Source organism: Macaca fascicularis, chromosome 10 (assembly GCF_037993035.2).
Source record: "Macaca fascicularis isolate 582-1 chromosome 10, T2T-MFA8v1.1".
Lineage (NCBI taxonomy): Eukaryota > Metazoa > Chordata > Mammalia > Primates > Cercopithecidae > Macaca > Macaca fascicularis.
Window position 1 is genome coordinate 57,143,530 of NC_088384.1, and position 21,261 is coordinate 57,164,790.

The 21,261-nt window shown below is 48.8% G+C and overlaps 1 protein-coding gene across 1 annotated transcript in view; it reads right to left on the reverse strand.

Annotated features, from left to right (window-relative positions):
- Positions 1-643: 643 nt before the first annotated feature.
- LOC135965575 (ankyrin repeat domain-containing protein 18B-like) overlaps positions 644-21,261 on the reverse strand; it is a 41,840-nt gene continuing 21,222 nt past the window's right edge. The window contains exon 9 of the mRNA XM_065522641.1: positions 644-924. Within this exon, the coding sequence (XP_065378713.1) occupies positions 814-924 (111 nt within the window). The 3' untranslated portion in view covers positions 644-813. The remainder of the gene's footprint in view (positions 925-21,261) is intronic.

Below are 21,261 nucleotides of genomic sequence, written 5' to 3' on the forward strand. Positions count from 1 at the left end.
TGTGCTCCAGGTCGCAGGCCCTGAAGAAGCATCTCTCCTCAGGACTGGGTAGTACAGGAAGTCTGTGCACAAGCAGATCTGCTGGTGCCGTTACACTATGCAGCTCCAAGATGGTGGCAATATACTTACTGAGATGCCTGCAGGGTGAGGCTGGGGAGAGGAAGCAGTTCCATAACACGTATGAAACTCTGGAAAGACTTCCCAGCCAGAATCTCAGGACCACATTACATCCAGAAATGGGTGCCTTCTGGGCACACTTCTCTCCCTGCCTCCAACTCTGAGCTGCCTCCTAACCCCACATGCCCCAGCCTGGCCCAGGGCTTGGAGCCCAGCGGGTGTTCAGTCCATGGTGTTGACTGCTCCCTGGACCAGGAGAGCCCTTGGCGGCTCTGTGACTCCTCCTGTAGAACCCCTGCCTCTACCATGGGACCTCCTGATTCCCACAGAAGCCCCCACGGCCCTGGATTGCTCTACCTGCCCTGGGATCCTCCAGCCCCATAGACCTTACTTGACGCCTTAGCCCTCCCAGAACATGACATGTTTCTCAGAATCTGGCTGATGTCCAGGGCCATCTGTGGATGTTTGCTGGGGGCCTCTTGCTGTTCTCCTTTATGGTCTGTAGGGCAGGGTCAAGAGGAGAAACCAGTCCAACATTCAGAATGGACAAAAAGCTCACTGCCACAACGGCAACCACCAAACAGTCAGCAGTGCTTCTGGATGGAAAAGAGGTTTCATTCTGCAGAAAGCTCCTTGTTTGGCTTCTCTTGGAAGCCAGGGAGGGGTACCAAGCCCGGCTTACCTGCAATGCCTACGTTACCATCTGTTCCTAGGATATGCGATGGGCCCCTGCTCCCACTGTAGGGTTGACGTTCCCTCCAGTTGGAGACCTGGGCTCCTGACACCAGCTGACCTCTTTGTCCTGCTCTGGATGACAATGGAAAGTCTGTGCCTGGTATTTCCCTAGGTTCTTGGTTTCTACTTTCTAGACATCCAGCAGCAGTGACCATACCTGTTCCCACTCCTGAAAGGGGACTCCCTTGTAGGGCAGCCGAGACATCTACAGATGGAAGACTGCTCAGTGAGACAGGCCACAGGGGTCCCAGGGGAGGATCAGGGGCTGGAGGATTCTGGAGGTTTCCAGACTTGGGGTCTGTGGTTCCTCAAAGAGGTTAGGTCTACCTAGTACCAGGCCTGCCCTCCCATGATTCAAAGAGTGGATGATTGCTCAGCATCAGGAACTCTGATCTGGAACTAGTTTTTCATTTAGGTCACCAAGAGACAACCCCTAACCCCTGAGCAAGGCATGGTCCAAGCTCTGGCATGAGATTCTCTTCCAGCAATGTGATGCCTACAGGGCCAGGTAGAAAAGCTGGTGACCAGGCCTTCTGTCCTCCGGCAAAGGACAGTGTGCCATCCACCCTAGAAAGGCAGGTGGTACCAGGCCACAGCCGTTGGTGCCTGTATCCCTGGCTCTGCAGACACCGGTCATGGAGGTCCTCCTGTCTTCACATTACCTTCTTGCTGCTCCTAGATTTCCTCTAGTCATTAAACACTTTGAGCCATTTTTCTGTGCATCTGATCTGACATTTTTGCTCTCAGATGAAACACGATAAAGTAAGCCGAGCCACCAGGATTCCTGGAGGGAACCTTTGGGTCTTGGGCTCCATGGCCCTGATGGGACTGAACTAGAAGGAGCCAGGGAAAGGCAAACACTGGTACTGAGGCCCTATGACCCAATGGCCATTGGTGGCTTGTCCTTATGGCTCCAAGACACCCTGTCCTCAGGCCACAGACAGCATGGGGTATGGTCTTGCCTCAGCCTCCCAGTAGTGTCCTGGCACTAGCGGGTGCTGACCCTTGAGCCACAACGGCAGTTGTGGGTTTTGGGTTTGGTAAAAACACCTCAGGGACAGAGTTCTGGGGTTGACTTTGGCAGGAAACATGGCCCCTTCCAGGGATGATGTGTCACTCCTACTTGCCACCAAATGTGCACATAGGCTGTCCCTCTGCCCATCGCATCCTGCTGGTGAGGATGGAGGAAGTCAGGGAACAGGCAGGGTGGACAGCTGGGGTGCAGGGAGAGGCAGGTGCATGCTGGCAGGTCAGACCCTTCGAGGGCTGTGTGGGGGCATCAGGTGGGGTGGGCTCCAGGTTCACGCTCAGTGCACTGGGCAGGTCTCAGGACAGGCTTCCTGGACCCCACCCGGGTGATGTGGTCACTCCCTGGGGGACTGTTGACAGGCCCTGGTCACCCATCCTGGGCAGAACAATCCCATCTCCAGACTGGACTTTCTGAGTCCTGAGACAGGAGAGTGCTGCCCAGGCCTGACACACTGGGAAGACCTGTTAAGTCCTCCATCCCTAGACCAGCCTAGCACACAGCAGGGACAGCCTCTTACCTTTACCTTCAGGGTGCGGACTGACCCATCTCATTCTAAGGCAACCAAGGCAGAGCTGAGGACCTGTGCCAGGCTGGGAGCCAGGCCCCTCCCTAAATGGGCCTGAGGGAAGTACCATCCCTGTCCCAATGCGCCACAAATTTCAGCCCAGGAGACACATAGGGAAGGGAGGGCATGTCCTCCCTGCTGGCTGACACTGGAAAAGCGGGACCTGGGAGACCAGGGAGTGTAGGGCTGGCAGGGGCTGCTTCAGGCCCAAGGAGAGCTCAGGCTGCACCATGGGGCTGCCGCTCTTGGGCTGGATGCTGTACCCTCTGCAGGATTTGAGAAAGTCCAGTCTGGAGATGGGATTGTTCTGCCCAGGATGGGTGACCAGGGCCTGACAACAGTCCCCCAGGGAGTGACCACATCACCCGGGTGGGGTCCAGGAAGCCTGTCCTGAGACCTGCCCAGTGCACTGAGGGTGCACCTGGAGCCCACCCCACCTGACCCCCACAGTCCTCACAGGGTCTGACCCCCAGCATGCACCTGCCTCTCTCTGCACCCCAGCTGTCCACCCTGCCTGTTCCCTGGCTTCCTCCATCCATCCTGTGCAGCCCATAGACTGCGACCATCTCTCCGGCCACTCTACCTTTGTCCTTTCAGAATCTCTGAGCAAGATCTCCCAGGTCCATCTAAACACCTGCTTTTTCCATTTTCACTGGGCCGTTGGACACCACTGGACCATCCCAGCTGTCCACAGGTCCTTTGATAATGTGCATTTCCTCTGACATCTCCCAGCAGTGCTCAGCAGTCCCCATTTACCAGATCCCTGCTGACCAGATCCCACACATCAGCTCCTCCCTGACCACACCCTCCCTGAATAGACCCCCATGACCAGCTCCCATAAACCAATCTCCCGCTGCCAGGCCCATAATCACCAGGCCTCACTCACCAGGACTTTACTGACCAAGCCTCAGTGACAAGGGCTCACTGACCAGGACCTTACTGACCAAGCCTCACTGACCAAGACCTTACTGACCAAGCCTCAATGACAAGGGCTCACTGACCAGGCCTCACTGACAAGGGCTCACTGACCAGGACCTTACTGACCAGGCCTCACTGACAAGGGATCACTGACCAGGTCCTTACTCACAAGGCCTCACTGATCAGTTTCCACAGATCATGACCCCTTTGCCTGGCCCCATAGATGAAGGTCCACTGACCAGGCCTCCAGGGAATAGGCTGCCAGTGACCAGGCCCCTACTAACCAGGCCTGAGGTGACCAGATGTCTCTGACCAGGAACCCAGTGAGTAGACCCCGCTGAACAGACACGCACTGCTCAGATCCCCGCTGACCAGGTCACCCCATAGACCGAGGCTACAAAAGTCACCACTGATCAAGACCTCTCTGACCAGGACCCGAATGATTAGGTTCCACTGACCAGGCTGCCCTGACCAGGGACCCACTGACAAGAGCCTCTGCTGTCTAAGACCCATGTGACCAGGCCTCCACTGAATAGCACCCCTTGGCCTGGTCACCAGTGACCCAGATCACACTGACAAAGCCACCACTAAGCCCCAGCTGACCAGGTCTCCACTGACCAAGCCCCGCAGCCCAGGTTTGCACTGACCAGACACCAAACATTTGTCTGCCAGTAGGTCCCCACTCACCAAGACCCCCACTCCTAGAACCCCTGAGACCCACTCTAAGCAGGCCCTTGCTGACCACACCCCCACTAAGTACGCCTCACTGACCAAGTCCCAACTGACTAGCGCCACTGAGCAGGCCCACACTGATCAGGCCCCTTCTAACCACACCAGAAGGCAAGCGGCAATGAGATGTTTCATATGTCAAGGTAGGAGCAAGATGGAGAGAGAAAGGAAGTGCCACATCCTGTTATACAACCAGATCTCATGGGAACTCACATCAGGAGATCAGCATCAAGAAGGTTAACCATTGGTGAAGGAACCACCCACACCACCGCCCACTGTTTCCAGTCAGAAGCCTCCTGCAGAGGCAGAGCCTCTTAGGAAACTTCCACTATGGCAGTGCAGAAGGAAAATAGAGGCTTGGAGCCCCCACACAGGAGGCCACCGTCCTCCAGAACCCAGATTCACAAGCCACCAACAGCTCACACCCTCAGTAATGGAAAAGGTACAGGCACTCCACACCAGCCAAACCCATGAGAGCAGCCATGGGGGCTGAAGCCTGCAAAGCCACAGGTGCACGGCCCTAGTTGAGGTTTTCCATGAGCCTCTGCCTCTGCAGCAGGTTTCTCCCCCTTCCTGTTGCCCTCCACCTTCCCACCACCCTACTCACGACCTACTCCTCCCCACCCTACCCCTCCTTTCCTTCCACCCCAATCCCTTCTCGTCCAAGATTAAATCACCTCCCACCTGGCCCCACCTCCAACTTTCAGGATTACAATTCCACATTAGTGTCATAGGGACACACAGCCATCCCATATAATTCTGACCCTCATACCCCAGAACCTCATGTCATTATCACAGAGCAAAACACAATCATACCTTTTCTAAAGTTTCCAAAAGTCTTAACTCATTCCAAATGTAAACATGTCCAAGTCTCATCTGAGACAAGGCTACAGTCCCTTCTGGCTGTGAGTCCCTGAATTTAAAAGGGATTTCTTTTCTTTCAAGGTACGATGATGGGACGGGCATTGGGTAAGGTTTCACAATCCAAAGGGAAGAAATTCCCCAGAAAAATAACACAAATGTGAGTGCAAAACCCAGCAGGTCCTGGCTAACACGGTGAAACCCCGTCTCTACTAAAAAATACAAAACAGTAGCCGGGCGAGGTGGCGGGCGCCTGTAGCCCCAGCTACTCGGGAGGCTGAGGAAGGGGACTGGCATAAACCTGGGAGGTGGAGCTTGCAGTGAGCTGAGATCCGGCCACTGCACTCCAGCCTGGGCGACAGAGCGAGACTCTGTCTCCAAGAAAAAACAAAAACAAAAACAAAAACCGGCAGGACACTATGCACTCAATCTTTAAGTTCAATAATCACCAAGAGAACTCACTATCATGCAGACAGCATTAAGGAGATAGCGTTTAACCATTTGTGAAGAATCCGCCGCCCATCCTTGTGTTTCACGCCCACAAAATAACCTCCCCCATTCTCTCCATGCCCCTACCTCCACCCCCCACTCTTCTCCATGATTATATCACCTCCCACCAGGCCCCTCTTTAACATTCCCCATTACAGTTCCACAAGAGTATTGGTAGAGACACAGGGCCGAATCCTATTATTCTGACCCGGGTCCCCTCAAATCTCATATCCTTGTCTCACTGCAAAATACAGTGATGCCTGCTCTACAGTCCCCTAAAGTCTTAACTCATTCCAGCATTTACTGAAATGTCCAAAGCCCAAAGTCTCATCCGAGACAAGGCAGCAGTCCCTTCTGCCTCTGAGCTTCTGAAATACAAAGCAAGTTGACAACTTCCAAGGTATAATGATTGTACAGGCACTGGGGAAGCATTCCCAGGCAAAAGGAAAAACAATTGCCAGAAAGAAGCACAAAACACAGATGGGACTTACAGACCCTATTCAAGTCAAAAACCCAGCAGGCCAGTCATTGAATCCTACAGCTCCAAATCATCTTTTCTGAATTTACATCCCACATCTAGTGCACAGGGGTGTGATGGCTGGGCTCCCAAGGCCTTGGGCAGCTCAGCATCTGTGGCTGTGCAGGGTCTGTCTCCTACAGCTGCCCTCATGGGTGGGGCTGGTGTCGAGTGCCTGTGGCTTTTCCACACTGAGGGTGCAAGCAGTTGGTGGGTCTATGAATCTGGGGTCTGGAAAGTGGTGCATATAGGCTGCCAGTTGTGAGACATTTGATTGGGTTTAATAGGGTAGGAATGTTTCATTGATGTTAATTAGTGTGGGGAAGTGGGGTTGTGGGGGCTCCAACCCTCTATGTTCCTTCCTCTATGTTCCTTCTGTACTGCCCTAGTAAAGGCTTCCCATGAGGCTCTGCCTCTTGGAAAAGCTTCTGCCTGGACACCCAAGTTTTTCCGTACATACTCTGGAGTGTATTAGAAGCCTCCCAAGCCTCTAGTTTTGTGCCCTGTGCACCTGCTGGCTTAACACTATGTGGAAGCCATCAAGGCTTGGAGCCTGCACCCCTGAGCAGTGACCCAAGCTGTACCTGTGCATCTTTCAGCCATGGCTGGAGTTGGAGCTGGAGCTGCAGGGATGCAGGCAGCAGTGCCCTGAGGATGGATACAACCGTGTGACCATGGGACTGACCCGGGAAAGCATTCTTCGGTCCTAGAACTCAGGGTCTGTGAGAGCAAGCTCTGCTGCAAAGCTCTCTGAAATGTCTTCAAGGCCTTTTTAACATTGCCTTCGCTATCAGCACTTGGCTCCACCTTATGCAGATTTCTGAAGCCTTCTTGAATTTTCCCACTGAAAATAAGCTTTTCTTTTTAACCCCTTGGCCAGGCTGCAAATTTTCCAAACTTTAAAACTCTGCTTCTCATTTAAAAAATGTTTCGATTTGAGGGCATTTATTCAGTCACACAGAAGACCACAGGCTGTGCGATACAGACAGGACACGTCTTGAGATTTGCTGCCTAAAATTTCATTTCACCAGACATACCCTAAATCATCACCCTCAAGTTCAAAGTTTCACAGGTCTCCAGGGCAGAGGCACTATCCCGCCAAGTTCCTTGCTAAGGCAAAACAAAAGTAACCTTGGCTCCTGTTCCCAGTAAGTTGCTCATTTTCATCTGAGACCTTCTAAGCCCGGCCTTCCCTTGTCCATCCTTCAGTCACCCTTTGAATTGCAACTATTTAACAAGTCTCTATGGTCACCCTTTTCATTATAACTATTTAACATGTGTCTACAGTAGTCCGAACTTTCCCTCATCTTTCTGTCTTCTTCCCAGCCCTCCAAACTGTGCAGTGTCTGGTAGTTACTCACCTCTGAACCTCCTTCTACATTTTCAGCTATCTTGGTCACAGCCTGGCAATGTGGTAAAAGAAGAGCAGTCCATTTTCAGGGGGAAAATTCAAGAAGGCTTCAGATATATACATATAAAAGAAGTCAAATTATAATAGTAAAAGAAAGAGGAAAACAACCTAGAGGACATTTCACAGATCCACTCTGCAGTACAAATTTTCTGTAAAATTATTTTTAAAAAGGTTTAATTGGCTCATGGTTCAGCAGGCTGTAAAGGTAGCATAGTGGCTTCTGCTTCTGGGAGGACTCAGGAAGCCTCCCAATCATACCAGAAAGTCAAGCGACAATGAGATGTTCCATATGGCAGGAGTAGGAGGAGGACAGAGAGAGGAAAGAGGTGCCATACCCTGTTATACACCCAGATCTCATGAGAACTCACTATCAGGAGATCAGCATCAAGAAGACTAACCATTGGTGAAGTTTCCACCCACACCACCGCCCACTGTTTCCAGGCAGAAGCCTCCTGCAGGGGCAGAGCCTCTTGGAGAACCTCTACTAGAGCAGGGCTGAAGGGAAAGACGGCCTTGGAACCCCAGCACAGGAGGCCACCATCCTCCAGACTGCAGATTCAGAGACCCACCAACAGCTTGCACTCTCAGTTGGAAAAGCTACGGGCACTCAACACTAGCCCAGCCCATGAGAGCAGCCATGGGGCTACACCCTGCAAAGCACTGCCCCAGTAGAGGCTTTCCATGAGCCTCTGCCTCTACAGCAGACTACTCCCCCTTCCTACTACCCACCACCCTCTTACCACCCTACAAACAACCTACTCCCCACCCTCCCCGCCCCCCCACTTTTCCTCCAACTCCTGCACCTCTCCCATCCATGATTAAATCACCTCCCGCCAGGCCACATCTCCAAAATTAAGGATTACAATTCACATGAGTTCTGGTAAAGAAACACAGCCAAATCATATTATTCAGACCCCGATCCCCTGCGGTTTCACATCCTTCTCACAAAGCAAAATATATTCATGCCTTTTCAAAAGTTTCCAAAAGTCTTAACGCATTCCAACTTTAACTCAAACGTAAAAAAATTCAACATCTCATCTGAGATAAGTCTACAGTCCCTTTTACCTATGAGTCCCTGAATTTAAAAGGATGTTCCTTTCTTTCAAGGTACAATAATGGTACAGGCATTGGGTAAGCTTTTTCAATCCAAAGGGAAGAAATTTCCCAGGAAGATAACACAAATCGGACCACAGGTGCAAAACAAGTCCAAAACCCAGGAGGCCACTATTCATTCAATCTCAGAGCTCTAAAATCATGAAGAGAATTCACTGTCACAAGCACAGCAATAAGGAGATGGTGTTTAACCATTTGTGAAGGATCTGCCCCCCCACTCCCAATTTTCACCCCTCACCCCAACCACAATTCCCCCATTCTTCCTACCCCCCAACCTTCCAACCCCCACTCTCCACCACGATTAAATCACCTTCCACCAGGCCCCACCTTTAACATTCTGATTACAATTCCACATGAGTTTTGGTAGGGACACAGAGCTAAATGGTAGTCTTCTGTCCCTGGCTCCTCAAATCTCGTGTCCTTCTCACATTGCAAAATATGATGCCTTCCCTACAGCCCCCTAAAATCTTCTATCATTAAAGCATTTATAAAAATGTTGAAAGCTTCAAATCTCATCTGACACAAGGCTACAGTCCCTTAGGCCGTGAGCCTCTGTAATATAAAGCAAGTTAACTACTTCCAAGGTACAAGGCTTGTATAGGCATTGGGTAACCATTCCCAGCCAGAAGGAAGAATTTTGCCAGAAAAAAACAAAACACAGATAGGGCTTACGGGCCCCATGAAACTCCAAACTGAGAAGGCCAGTCATTCAATTCCACAGCTCCAAAATCACCCTTTTAAAAACCTTGTCCCACATGCAGAGCACAGCGGTGTGAGGGCTGGGTTCCCAAGGCCTTGTGCAGCTCTGCACCTGTGGCATTGCAGGGTTTATGCCCCACAGCTGCCATCATGGGCTGGGCTGCTGTTGAGTGCCTGTAACTTTTCCCCACTGAGGATACAAGTTGTCAGGGTGGTCTGCCAATCTGGGGTCTGCATGATGGTGGCCTCCAGTGTGGGGGTTCCAACTCCAAATTTTCCTTCTGCATTGCCCTAGTAGAGCTTTCTTATGAGGCTCTGCGTTTCTGAGATGCTTTTGCCTGGACACCCAGGCATTTCCATACATCTTCCAAAATCTCCAGAGAGGCTCTACTCTCATGCTCCATCCACCCAGTGGCTTAACACTATAAGGAAAATACCAATGCTTCTAGCCTGCACCCTCTGAAGCAGTGACCCAAGCTGTACTTGTACATCTTTCAGCCATGGCCAGAGCTGGAGCTGGAGCTGCAGGGATTGCAGGCAGCAGTGTCCTCAGGCTACTCATAGATGGGGGTCGGGAGGTCATGGAACTAGCCCAGGAAATCATTCTCCTCTCCTAGGCTCCAGGTCCTGTGACAGCAGGGGCTACTGCAAAGATCTCTGAAATGCCTTCAAGGCCTTTTCCACATTGTCTTGGCTCTTATCACTGGGCTCCTTTTTATGCAAATTTCTGAAGCCTTCCTCAGTTTTCCACTGAAAATCAGCTTTTCTTTGTGTGGAGCCACGTTCTTTGCTACATCAAAACAAAAGGAACCTTGGCTCCTGCTCCCAGCAAATTTTTCATTTTCATCTGACACCTTGTAAGTCTGATCTTTACTGTCTGTTTTGCTGTGAGCCTTCTGATCACAAGTATTTAACAATTCTTTACAAAGATCCAAACTTCCCTCATCTTCCTGTCTTCAAAGCCCTCCAAACTCTCCCGACCTCTGTCTGCTACCCTCTTCTGAAACTGCTTTTACATTATCAGGTATCTTTGCTGCAGCCTGGCAACGTGGTAAAGGAAGACAAGTCCATTTTCAGGGGGGAAAATTCAAGAAGGCTTCAGATACTTGAATGAAAAGGACCTGTGTGCTGATTGCCAAGACAATAGAGAAGACCTTGAAGACATTTAATGGTTCAACTTTGCACTACTGATTTTCTCTATAATCATAAAGAAAAGAGGTTGACTTGGCTCATGATTCTGTAGGCTGTAAGGAAGCATAGTGGCTTCTGCATCTGAGAGGACTCAGGAAGCCTCCCGATCGTACGAGATTGTCATGGGGCAATGAGATGATTCTTGTGGCAGGAGTAGGAGCAAGATAGAGAGAAAAAAGAGCTGCCATGCCCCATTATGCAAGCAGATCTCATGAGAACTCACTATCACAAGGACAGCATCAAGAAGATGGTGCTTAACCATTGGTGAAGGATTCACTCCCACCCCCAACTCCCACTGTTCCCAGACAGAAGCCTGCTGCAGAGACAGAGCCTCTTGGAAAATCTCTACTAGGGAAGTGCGGAAGGAAAATATGGGCTTGGAGCCCCCATGCAGATGGCCACCAACCTCCAGACCCTAGAATCACAGATGCACCAACAGCTTACATCCTCAGTGTGGAAAAGCTATAGGCACTCAACATCAGCCCAGCCCATGATAGCAGCTGCCGGGGCTAAACCCTGGAAAGCCACAGGTGCACTGCCCTACTAGAGGTTTTCCATGAGGCTTTGCCTCTGCAGCAGTCTACTCCCCCTTCCTACCAGTCCCCATCTTCCCTCTACCATACTGCCAACCGACTCCTCCCAATTCTACCCATCCCTTTTACTTTCCACCACCACCAACTCCTACCCATAATGAAGACACCTGCTACAACATTAGGGATTACAATTCCACATGAGATTCATAGGGACACACAGCCAAACTATATCATTCTGACACTGACATCCCAGAACCTCAAGTCCTTATCACAAAGCAAAATGCAATCATGACTTTTCAAAAGTTTCCAAAAGTCTCAAGTCATTCTAAATGTAAAAAACTCAAAGTCTCACCTGAGATGAGGCTACAGGCCCTTCTGCGGATGAGTCCCTGAATTTAAAATAGAGTTCTTTTCTTTCATGGTACAATGATGGTACGGGAACTGGGTAAGCTTTCTCATTCCAAAGGGAAGGAATTTCCCAGAAAAATAACACAAATGGGCCCATAGGCCCAATGTACATCCAAAACCCAGCAGGACAGTATTCACTGTATCTCACAGCTCCAAAGTCATCAACAGAACTCAGTATCATGTGCATAGCATTAAGGAGATAATGTTTAACCATTTGTGAAGGATCCAACCCCCACCCTCATCTTTCACCCCCACCCACAAAATAAATTACCTCATTCCCCCCACACCCCTGCCTCCAACCCACACTCTTCTCCATGATTCCATCACCTCCCATTAGGCTCCAACTTTAACATTCACCATTACAATTGCATATGAGTTTGGCAGGGATGCAGAGACAAATCATATTATTCTGACCCTAAGCCCCATATCTCATGTACTTCCCACACTGCAAAATACAATGATGCCTTCTCTACAGTTGCCCAATATCTTAACTCATTCCAGAATTTACCAAAATGTCCAAAGCCCAAAGTCTATTCTGAGACAAGGCTGCTGTCTCTTCTGGCCCTGAGCCTCGGAAATACAAAGCAAGCTAACTACTTCCAAGGTACAATGATTGTACAGGTATTGGGTAAGCATTCCCAGCCAAAAGGAAGAAATTTGCCAGAAAGAAGCACAAAACACAGATAGGACTTACAGACCGCATGCAAGTCAAAAACTCAGCAGACCAGTCATAGAACCCAACAGCTCCAAATCATCTTTTGTGAATCCAGATCCCACATCCGGAGCACAAGGGTGTGAGGCCTGGGCTCCCAAGTACTTGGGCGGGTCTGCACCTGTGGCTTTGCAGGGTCTAACCCCCACAGTGGCCCTCATGGGCTGGGCTGGTGTTGAGTACCTGTAGCTTTTCCACACTGAGGGTGCAAGCTGTTAGTGAGTCTATGGATCTGGTGTTTGCAGAATGGTGCCTCCCTGTGTGGGGGTAACAACCCTGTATATTCCTTCTGTATTGCCCTAGTAAAGGATTCCCATGAGGCTCTTCCTCTTGGAAAAGTTTCAACCCGGACACCCAGGTTTTTCCGTACATACTCTGGAGTCTAGATGAAGGATCTCCAGCCTCCAGTCTTGTGCTCTGTGCACCTGCTGGCGTAACGCAATGTGGAAGCCACCAAGGCTTGCAGCTTGTACCCTCTGAAGCAGTGACCCAATCTGTACCTGTGCATCTTTCAGTCATGGCTGGAGCTGGAGCTGGAGCTGCAGGGATGCAGGCAGCAGTGTCCTGAGGATGGACACAGCTGCGGGGCCATGGAGCTGGAGAAAGAAACCATTCTTTTCTCCCAGGCCTCATGGCTGCTGCAGAAGTCTCTGAAATGCCTTCAAGGCCTTTTTAACATTGTTTTGGCTATTAGCACTGAATTCCATTTTATGCAAATTTCTGAAGCCTTCTTGAACTTTCCCACTGATAATCAGCTTTTCTTTTTGACCACTTGGCCAGCCTGCAAATTTTCCAAACTTTTAAGCTCTTATTCTCATTTAAATATAAGTTTCACTTTTACGTCATTTCTTGGGTCACATATAAGACCACAGGCTGGTCGACACAGACAGGACACCTCTTGAGCTTTACTGCCTAAAAGTTCATTCCACCAGATACACTCTAAATGATCACCCTCAAGTTCAAAGTTTCACAGGTCTCCAGGTTAGAGGCATCGTGCACTGATGTCCTTTGCTAAGGCAAAACAAAAGTAACCTTGGCTCCTGGTCCCAGCAAGCTCCTCATTTTCATGTGAGACCTTCTAAGCCTGCCCATCACTGTCCATCCTTCTGTCACCTTTTTAAGTATAACTATTTAACAAGTCTCTACGTTGGTCCAAACTTTTCCACATCTTCCTGTCTTCTTCAAAGACCTCCAAACTCTCCCACCTCTGGCCGTTACACACTTCTCAACCTGCTTCTGCATTTTCAGCTATGTTTGTTGCAGCCTGGCAATGTGGTAAAACAAGAAAAATCCATTTCAGGGGAAAAATTAATGCAGGCTTCAGATATTTGCCTGAAAAGATGCTGAGTTCTGATTGCCAAGACAACAGGGAAAAGGACTTGAAGGCATTTCATAGCTCCACTTCCCAGGAATAATTTTCTGTATACTCAGAAAGAAAAGAGGTTGAACTGGCTCGTGATTCTGCAAGCTTTAAATAAATCATAGAGGCTCCCACTTCTGAGAGGACACAGGAAGCCTCCCAGTCATACCAGAAGACCAAGCTGCAATGGGATGTTGTATATGGCAGAAGTGGGAACAAGACAGAGAGACGAAAAAGGTGCCACACCCTGTTATACAACCAGATTTCCCGAGAACTCCTTATCATAAGGTCAGCATCAAGAAGATGTGGCTTAACCATTGGTGAAAGATCTGCCCCTACCACCCCCACCCCTCACTGATTCCAAACAAAAGCCTGAGGCAGAGGCAGAGCCTCTTGGAAAGCCTCTACTAGGGCAGTGGAAAAAGAAAAAAAAAAAAAAATATATATATATATATACACACACACACACACACACAAAAATATATATATGTATATAATATAAATATATATGTATATAATACAAATATATATATATTTGTGCTTGGATGGTCCACACAGGTTACTGTCCTCTAGACCACAGATTCCTAGACCCACCAAAAGCTTGCACTCTCAGTATGGAAGAGCTACAGACACTCAACAGCAGCAAAGCCCATGAAAGCAGCCATGGGGCTAAAGCCTGCAAAACCGCAGGTGCACTGCCCTAGTAGAGGTTTCCCATGTGACTCTGCCTCTGCAGCAGGCTCCTCCCTCTTTCTGCTACCCACCACCCTCTCACCACCCTACTGCCAGCCTACTCCTCCCCACCCTACCCACTGGTTTTTCCTTCCACCGCTACTAACCTGTTTATGATTAAATCACCTCCCACCAGGCCGCACCTCCAACATTCAGGAATACACTTCCCCATGAATTTTTTATGGAAACACAGCCAAACCATGTAATTCTGACCCTGCACCCCCAAATCTCATGACCTTCTCACAGAGAAAAATACAAACATGCATTTTCAAAAGTTTCTCAAAGTCTTAAATCAATCCAGCAGTAACTTAAATGTAATAAGTTCAAGTCTCATCCAAGACAAGGCTGCAATCCTTCCTGCCTAGAAGTCCCTGAATGTGAAAGATAAGTCTCTTCTTTCAGGTTACAATGACAGTGCAGGCACTGAGTAAGCTTTCTCAATCCAAAGGGAAGATTTTCCCAGAAAAATAACACAACTGGGACACGGGCCCAATGCGAGTCCAAAGCCCAGCAGGACTGCATTCATTTATCATAAATATCACACAGACTGCATTAAGGAGATAGAATTTAACCATTTGTGAAGGATCTGCCACCCACAGTGTCCATCATGATTAAATCACCTTCTACTGAGCCCCACATTTAACATTCCCCGTTACAATTCCACATGAGTTTTGGTAGGGACACAGAGCCAAATCATATTATTCTCCCCTTGCCCCCCAGTCTCATGTTCTTCTCATACTGCAAAATACAACGATGACTTCTCTACAGTTCCCCAATGTCTTAACTCATTCCAGCATTTACTCAAATGTCCAAAGCCCAAAGTCTCTTCTGAGACAAGGCTGCAGTCCCTTCTGCCCCTGAGCCTCTGAAATACAAAGCAAGTTAATTACTTCCAAGGTACAATGATTGTACAGGGATTGGGTAAGCATTCCAAGCCAGAAAGAAGAAATTTGCCAGAAAGAAGGACAAAACACAGATGGAACTTACAGACCCCATGCAAGTCAAAAACCCAGCAGGCCAGTCATTCCATACTACAGTTCCAAATCATCTTTTCAGAATCTATGTCCACATCCAGAGCACATGGTGGTGTGATGGCTGGGATCCCAAGGTCTTGGGCAGCTCTGCAGCGGTGCCACCGCAGAATCTTTTCCCTATAGCTGCCCTCATGGGCTGGGCTGGTGTTGAATGCCTGTAGCTTTTCAACACTAAGGGTGCAAGCAGTTGGTGGGTGTATGCAACTGGGGTCTAGAAAATGGTGCCTCCCTCTGTGTTGACTCCAACCCTATCTATACTCTCTTTCTGTTCTGCCCAAGTAGAGGTTTACCATGAGGCTCTGCCCCTTGGAAAAGCTTCTCGCTGGACACCCAGGCTTTCTGATATATCCTCTGTAGTGTAGATGAAGGCTCTGAAGCCTCTAGTCTTGTGCTCTGTGCACCTGCTGGCTTAACACTATGTGGAAGCCGCCAAGGCTTGGAGCTTGCACCCCTGAAGCAGTGACCCAAGCTGTACCTGTGCATCTTTCAGCCATGGCTGGAGCTGGAGCTGCAGGGATGCAGGCAGCAGTGTCCTGAGGCTGCACACAGCAGTGGGGCCATGGGGCTGGCCCAGGAAAACATGCTTTTCACCTAAGCCCCAGGGCCAATGACAGCAAGGGCTGCTTCAAAGAGCTTTGAAATGCCTTCAAGGCCTTTTTCCCATTGTCTTGAATTATTAGCACTGGGTCCCTTTTTATGCAAATATGTGAAGCCCTCTTGATTTTCCCCCTGAAAATCAGCTTTTCTTTTGGACCACTTGTCCAGTTGGCAAATTTTCCAAAAGTTTAAGCTCTGCTTCTCATTTAAATATAATTTCCAACTTATGGTCATTTCTTTGATCACACATAAGAGCATGGGCTGTTCAATGTAGGCAGGACAACTCTTGAGCTTTGCTGCTTAGAAGATCATTCCACCAGATACATCACCCTCAAGTTCAAAGTTTCACAGATCTCCCAGGCAGGGTCACTTTGTGGACAATTACTTTGCTAAGGCAAAACAAAAAACCTTGGCTCCTGTTCCCGGTAAGTTCCTCTTTTTCATCTGAGATCTTCTAAGCCTGGCCTTCACTGTGCATCCTTCTCTCAGTCTTTTAATCACAACTATTGAACAAGTCTCTGCAGTGATCCAAACTTTCTCTCATCTTCCTGTCTTCTGCCAAGCTCTCCAGACTCTCTAAGCTCTGGCTAATACCCAATTCGGAACCACTTCTACATTGTCAGCCATCTTTGTCGCAGGCTGGCAATGTGGTAAAAGAAGAAAAGTCCATTATCAGGGAGAAACATCTAGAAGGTCTCCAATATTTGCATTAAAAAAGGCCCAGTGCAAATAACCAAGAGATTGGGGGAAAGGTCTAGAAGCCATTTCATAGCTTCACTTCGCAGCATTAATGTTCTGTATGTACATAAGGAAAAGAGGTTTAATTGACTCACAGTTCTTCAGGCTCTAAAGAAAGCATAACTGTTTCTGCTTCTAGGAGGTCTCAGGAAGCCTCCCAATCATATCAGAAGACCAAGGAGCAAAGAAATATTTCATATGGTAGGAGTAGAAGCAAGATAGAGAGAGGAAAGAAGTGTTATATCCTGTTATACCACTAGATCTCATGAGAACCCACTATCAGGAGATCAGCATCAAGAAGATGGTGCTTAACTACTGGTGAAGGATCCACCCACCACCCCATATCCACCCCCCGCTGTTTGCAAGCAGAAGCCTGAGGCAGAGGCAGAGCCTCTTGGAAAACCTCTACTAGTGCAATACAGAAGGAAAACATGGGCTTGGAGCCCCCACGCAGGACACCACCATCCTCCAGACACCAGAGTCATAGACCCACCAATAGGTGTGCTATTATGTAGATAAACAGGTATCTACAATGGTCCCAATTTTCCCTCATCTTCCTGTCTTCTTTCAAGCTCTCCAAACTCTCCAACCTCTGGCTGTTACCCACTTCTTAACCTGTTCAGCTTTCTTTGTTGCAGCGTGGCAATGTAGAAGAAAAGAAGTTCCATTTCAGGAGAAACTTCAAGAAGGCTGCAGATGTTTGCGTTAAAAAGAATTCCAGTGCTAATCGCCAAGACGATGGGGGAAAAGTCATTGAAGATATTTCATAGATTCACTTGGCAGTACTTATTTTCTGTGTGATCGTAATGAAAAGGGGTTCAGTTGGCTCATGGTTCTGCAGGCTGTAAAGAAAGCATAGTGGCTTCTGCTTCTGGGAGGACTCAGGAAGCCTCCCAATCATACCAGAAGGAAAGCAGCCATTAAATGTTTCATACGGCAGGAGTAGGAACATGCCTGAGAGAGGATACAGGTGCCACACCCTGTTATAAAACCAGATCTCATGAGAACGCACTATCAGGACATTTGCATCAAGAAGATGGTGCTGTTTAGCACCATAAGATGGTGAAGGATCTGCCCCGCAACACACCTCCATCCCCTACTGCTTCCAGACAGAAACTGGCTGCAGAGGCAGAGCCTCCTGGAAATCCTGTAATATGGCAGTGCAGAAGGAAAATAAGGGCTTTGAGTTGCCATGCAGGAGGCCACCATCCTCTAGACCCCAGATCCATAGACCTACCAACAATTCCCACCCTCAGTATGGAGAAGCTACAGGCACTCAACACCAGCCCAGCCCAGGAGAGCAGCCATGGGGGCTAAAGCTGAAAAACCACAGGTGCACTGCCCTGGTAGAGCCTTCCCATCAGCCTCTGCCTCCGCAGCAGGCTACTTCCCCTTCCTACCACCCACCACCCTCGCACCACCCTACAGCAAGCCTACTTTTCCCCACCTTACCCACCCCTTTTTCCTTCCACCCCAGCCCTCCCATCCATGATTATATAATCTCCCACCAGGCCCCACTTCCAACATTTGGGATTACAATTCCACATGAGTATTTCTAGGGGCACACAGCCAAAATGTATCATGCTGAACTTGAGCCCCCCAAATCTCAGGTCCTTCTCACAGAGTAAAACACAGTCATGCCTTTTCAAAAGTTTCCAAAAGCTTAACTCTTTCCCACATTAACTCAAATGTAAAAAGTTCAAAGTCTCATCTGAGACAAGGCTACAATCTCTTCTGCCTATGAGTCACTGAAGTTAAAAGTGCATTCATTTCTTTCAAGGTACAATGACGGTACAGGTATTGGGTAAGTTTCCTCAATGCAAAGGGAAGAAATTTCCAAGAAAAATAACACAAATGGGACCACACGCACAATGGACACCTAAAACCCAGCAGGCCAGTGTTCATTCAATCTCACAGCTCCAAAATCGTGAAGAGAACTCACTGTCAGAAGGACAGCATCAAGGACATGGTGTTTAACCATTTGTGAAGGATCCACCCCACCCCTGCCTTTTACCCGTAACCCCACCACCTTCCCCTCAATTCTCCCCACCCCAATACACCCCAGTTCTCCCCACCCTTCCCCATCCAAACTCCACTCTCCACCATGATTATATCACCTTCCACCAGTCCCCACCTTTAACATTTTCCATTACAATTCCACATGAGTTTTGGGAGAGACATAGAGATAAATCATATTATTCTGTCCCTGGTCCCCCAAATCTCGTGGTTTTCTCACATTGCAAAATACAATGATGCCTTCCATATAGTCCCGCAAATCTTAACTCATTCCAGCATTTACTCAAATGTCCAAAGCCCAAAGTCTTATCTGAGACAAGTCTGCAGTCCCTTCTGCCCACGAGCCACTGAATTATAAAGCAAGTTAACTACTTCCAAGGTACAATGATTATACAGGCAATGGGTAAGCATTTCCAGCCGATAGAAAACAAAATTGCTAGAAAGAAGCACAAAACACAGATGGGACTCATAGGATAAATAAATGTCCAAAATCCAGCAGGCCAGTCACTCAATCCTACAGCTCCCAAATCATCCATTTAGAATCCCTGTCCCACATCCATTGCACAGGGGTGTGAGGGCTGTGCTCCCAAGACCTTGGGCAGATCTGCACCTGTGGCTTTGCAGTGTTCAGCCTCTGTGGCTGCTCTCATGGACAGGGCTGGTGTTGAGTGCCTGTAGCTTTTCCACACTGAGGGTGCAAGCTGTTTGTGGGTCTATGAATCTGGGGTTGGGAGGATGATGCCTCCCTGTGTGGGGACTTCAACCTTATATGTCCCTTCTTGGCTCCCCTAGTAGAGGTTTCCCATGAGGCTCTGCCTTATGGAAAAGCTTCTTCCTGGACATCCAGGATTTTCTGTACATCTTCTGGAATCTAGATGGGGGCTCTCAAGCCTCTGTTCTTGCTGTAAGCACCTGCTGGCTTCACATTATATGGAAACCATCAAGGCTTGAAGCCACCTCTGAAGCAGTGACCCAAGCTGTACCTGTGCATCTTTCAGCCATGGCTGGAGCTGGGGCTGCAGGGATGCAGCCAGCAGTGTCCTGAGGGTGCACACAGCAGCAAGGCCATGGAGCTTTTCCAGAAAACCATTCTTCTCTCCTAGGCCCCAGGGCCTGTGACAGCAAGGGATGCTGCAGAGGTCTCTGAGATGCCTTCAAGGCCTTTTTCCCATTGTCTTGTCTATTTGCACTGGACTGGTTTTTATGCACATACCCTGAGGCTTCTTGAATTTTCCCACTCAAAATCAGCTTTTCTTTTTGAACACTTGGCCAGGCTGAAAATATTCCGAACTTTAGGTCTCCACTTCTCATTTAAATAGAAGTTCTATCTTGAAGTCATTTCTTAGGTAACACATAAGAACACAGGCTGTTCAATGCAGACAGGACACCTCTTATGCTATGCTGCCTAGATGTTCATTCCACCAGCTACATCCTGAATCACCACCCCCAAGTTCATAGTTCACAGATCTCCGGGGCAGGGTCACTGCACAGCCATGTTCTTTGCTAAGGCCAATCAAATGGAACCTTGACTCCTGTTAACAGGAAATTCCTCATTTTCATCTGAGACCTTTTAAGTCTGGACTTCAGTGTTTATCCTTTTGTCAGCCTTCTGATCACAAGTATTTAACAATTCTCTACAGTGGTCCAAAAACTTTTCCTCATCTTGCTGTCTTCTTAGCTTTCCCAACTCTCCCGACCTCTGTCTTTTACCTACTTCTGAACCTGCTTCTACATTGTCAGCTCTCTTTGTCACAGCCTGGCAATGTAATAAAAGAAGAAAAGTCCATTTTCGGGGGAAAATTCACAAAGGTTTCAAATATTTGCATGAAAAGAAGCTGAGTGCTGGTTGCCAAGACAAAGAGGAAAGGGCCTTGAAAGCATTTCAGGGCTCCACTTTACAGCACTAATTTTCCATATGATCATAAAGAAAAGAGGTTTAACTGGCTCATGGTTCAGCAGGCTGTAAAGGAAGCATAGTGGCTTCTGCTTCTGGGAGGACTCAGGAAACCTCCCCATCATACCAGAAGGCCTAGGGGCAAGGACATGCTACATATGGCAGGAGTAGAAGCAAGACTGAGAGAGGAAAGAGGTGCCACACCCTGTTATCTAACCAGATCTCATGGGAACACACTATCACAAGGACAGCATCAAGAAGATGGTGCTTAACCATTGGTGAAGGATATGCCTGCCACCCCCACCCCCTGCTGTTTCCAGGCAGAAGCCTGCTGCAGAGGCAGGGTTCTTGGTAAACTTCTACTAGGGCAGTGCTGAAGGAAAATATGGACTTGGAGCCCCCACGCAGGTGGCTACCACCCTCCAACCCCCAGAATCATAGTCCCACCAACAGCTTGCACCCTCAGTGTGGACAAGCTACAGGCACTGAACACGAGTCGAGTCCTTGACAGTGGCAATGCGGGCTCAAACCTGCAAAGCCACAGGTGCACTGCCCTAGTAGGGGTTTTCCATGAGGCTCTGCCTCTGCAGCAGGCTACTACCCCTGCCTACTACCCACCACCCTCGAAACCACCCTACAGCCAGCCTATTCCTTCCCACCCTCCCCCCTTATTTCCTTCCACACCCCCTGCCCATCCATAATTAAATCACTCCCTCCCCGTCCCTCATCTTTCCATCATGCTCCAATCCCTCCAAACCCTTCCAATCTTTGTTTGCTAGCCACTACTGAGCCTGCTTCTACTTTTTCAGGTATCTGAAGCAGGTATCTAAGCAGGCTGACTATGTAGTAATAAAGCAAAACC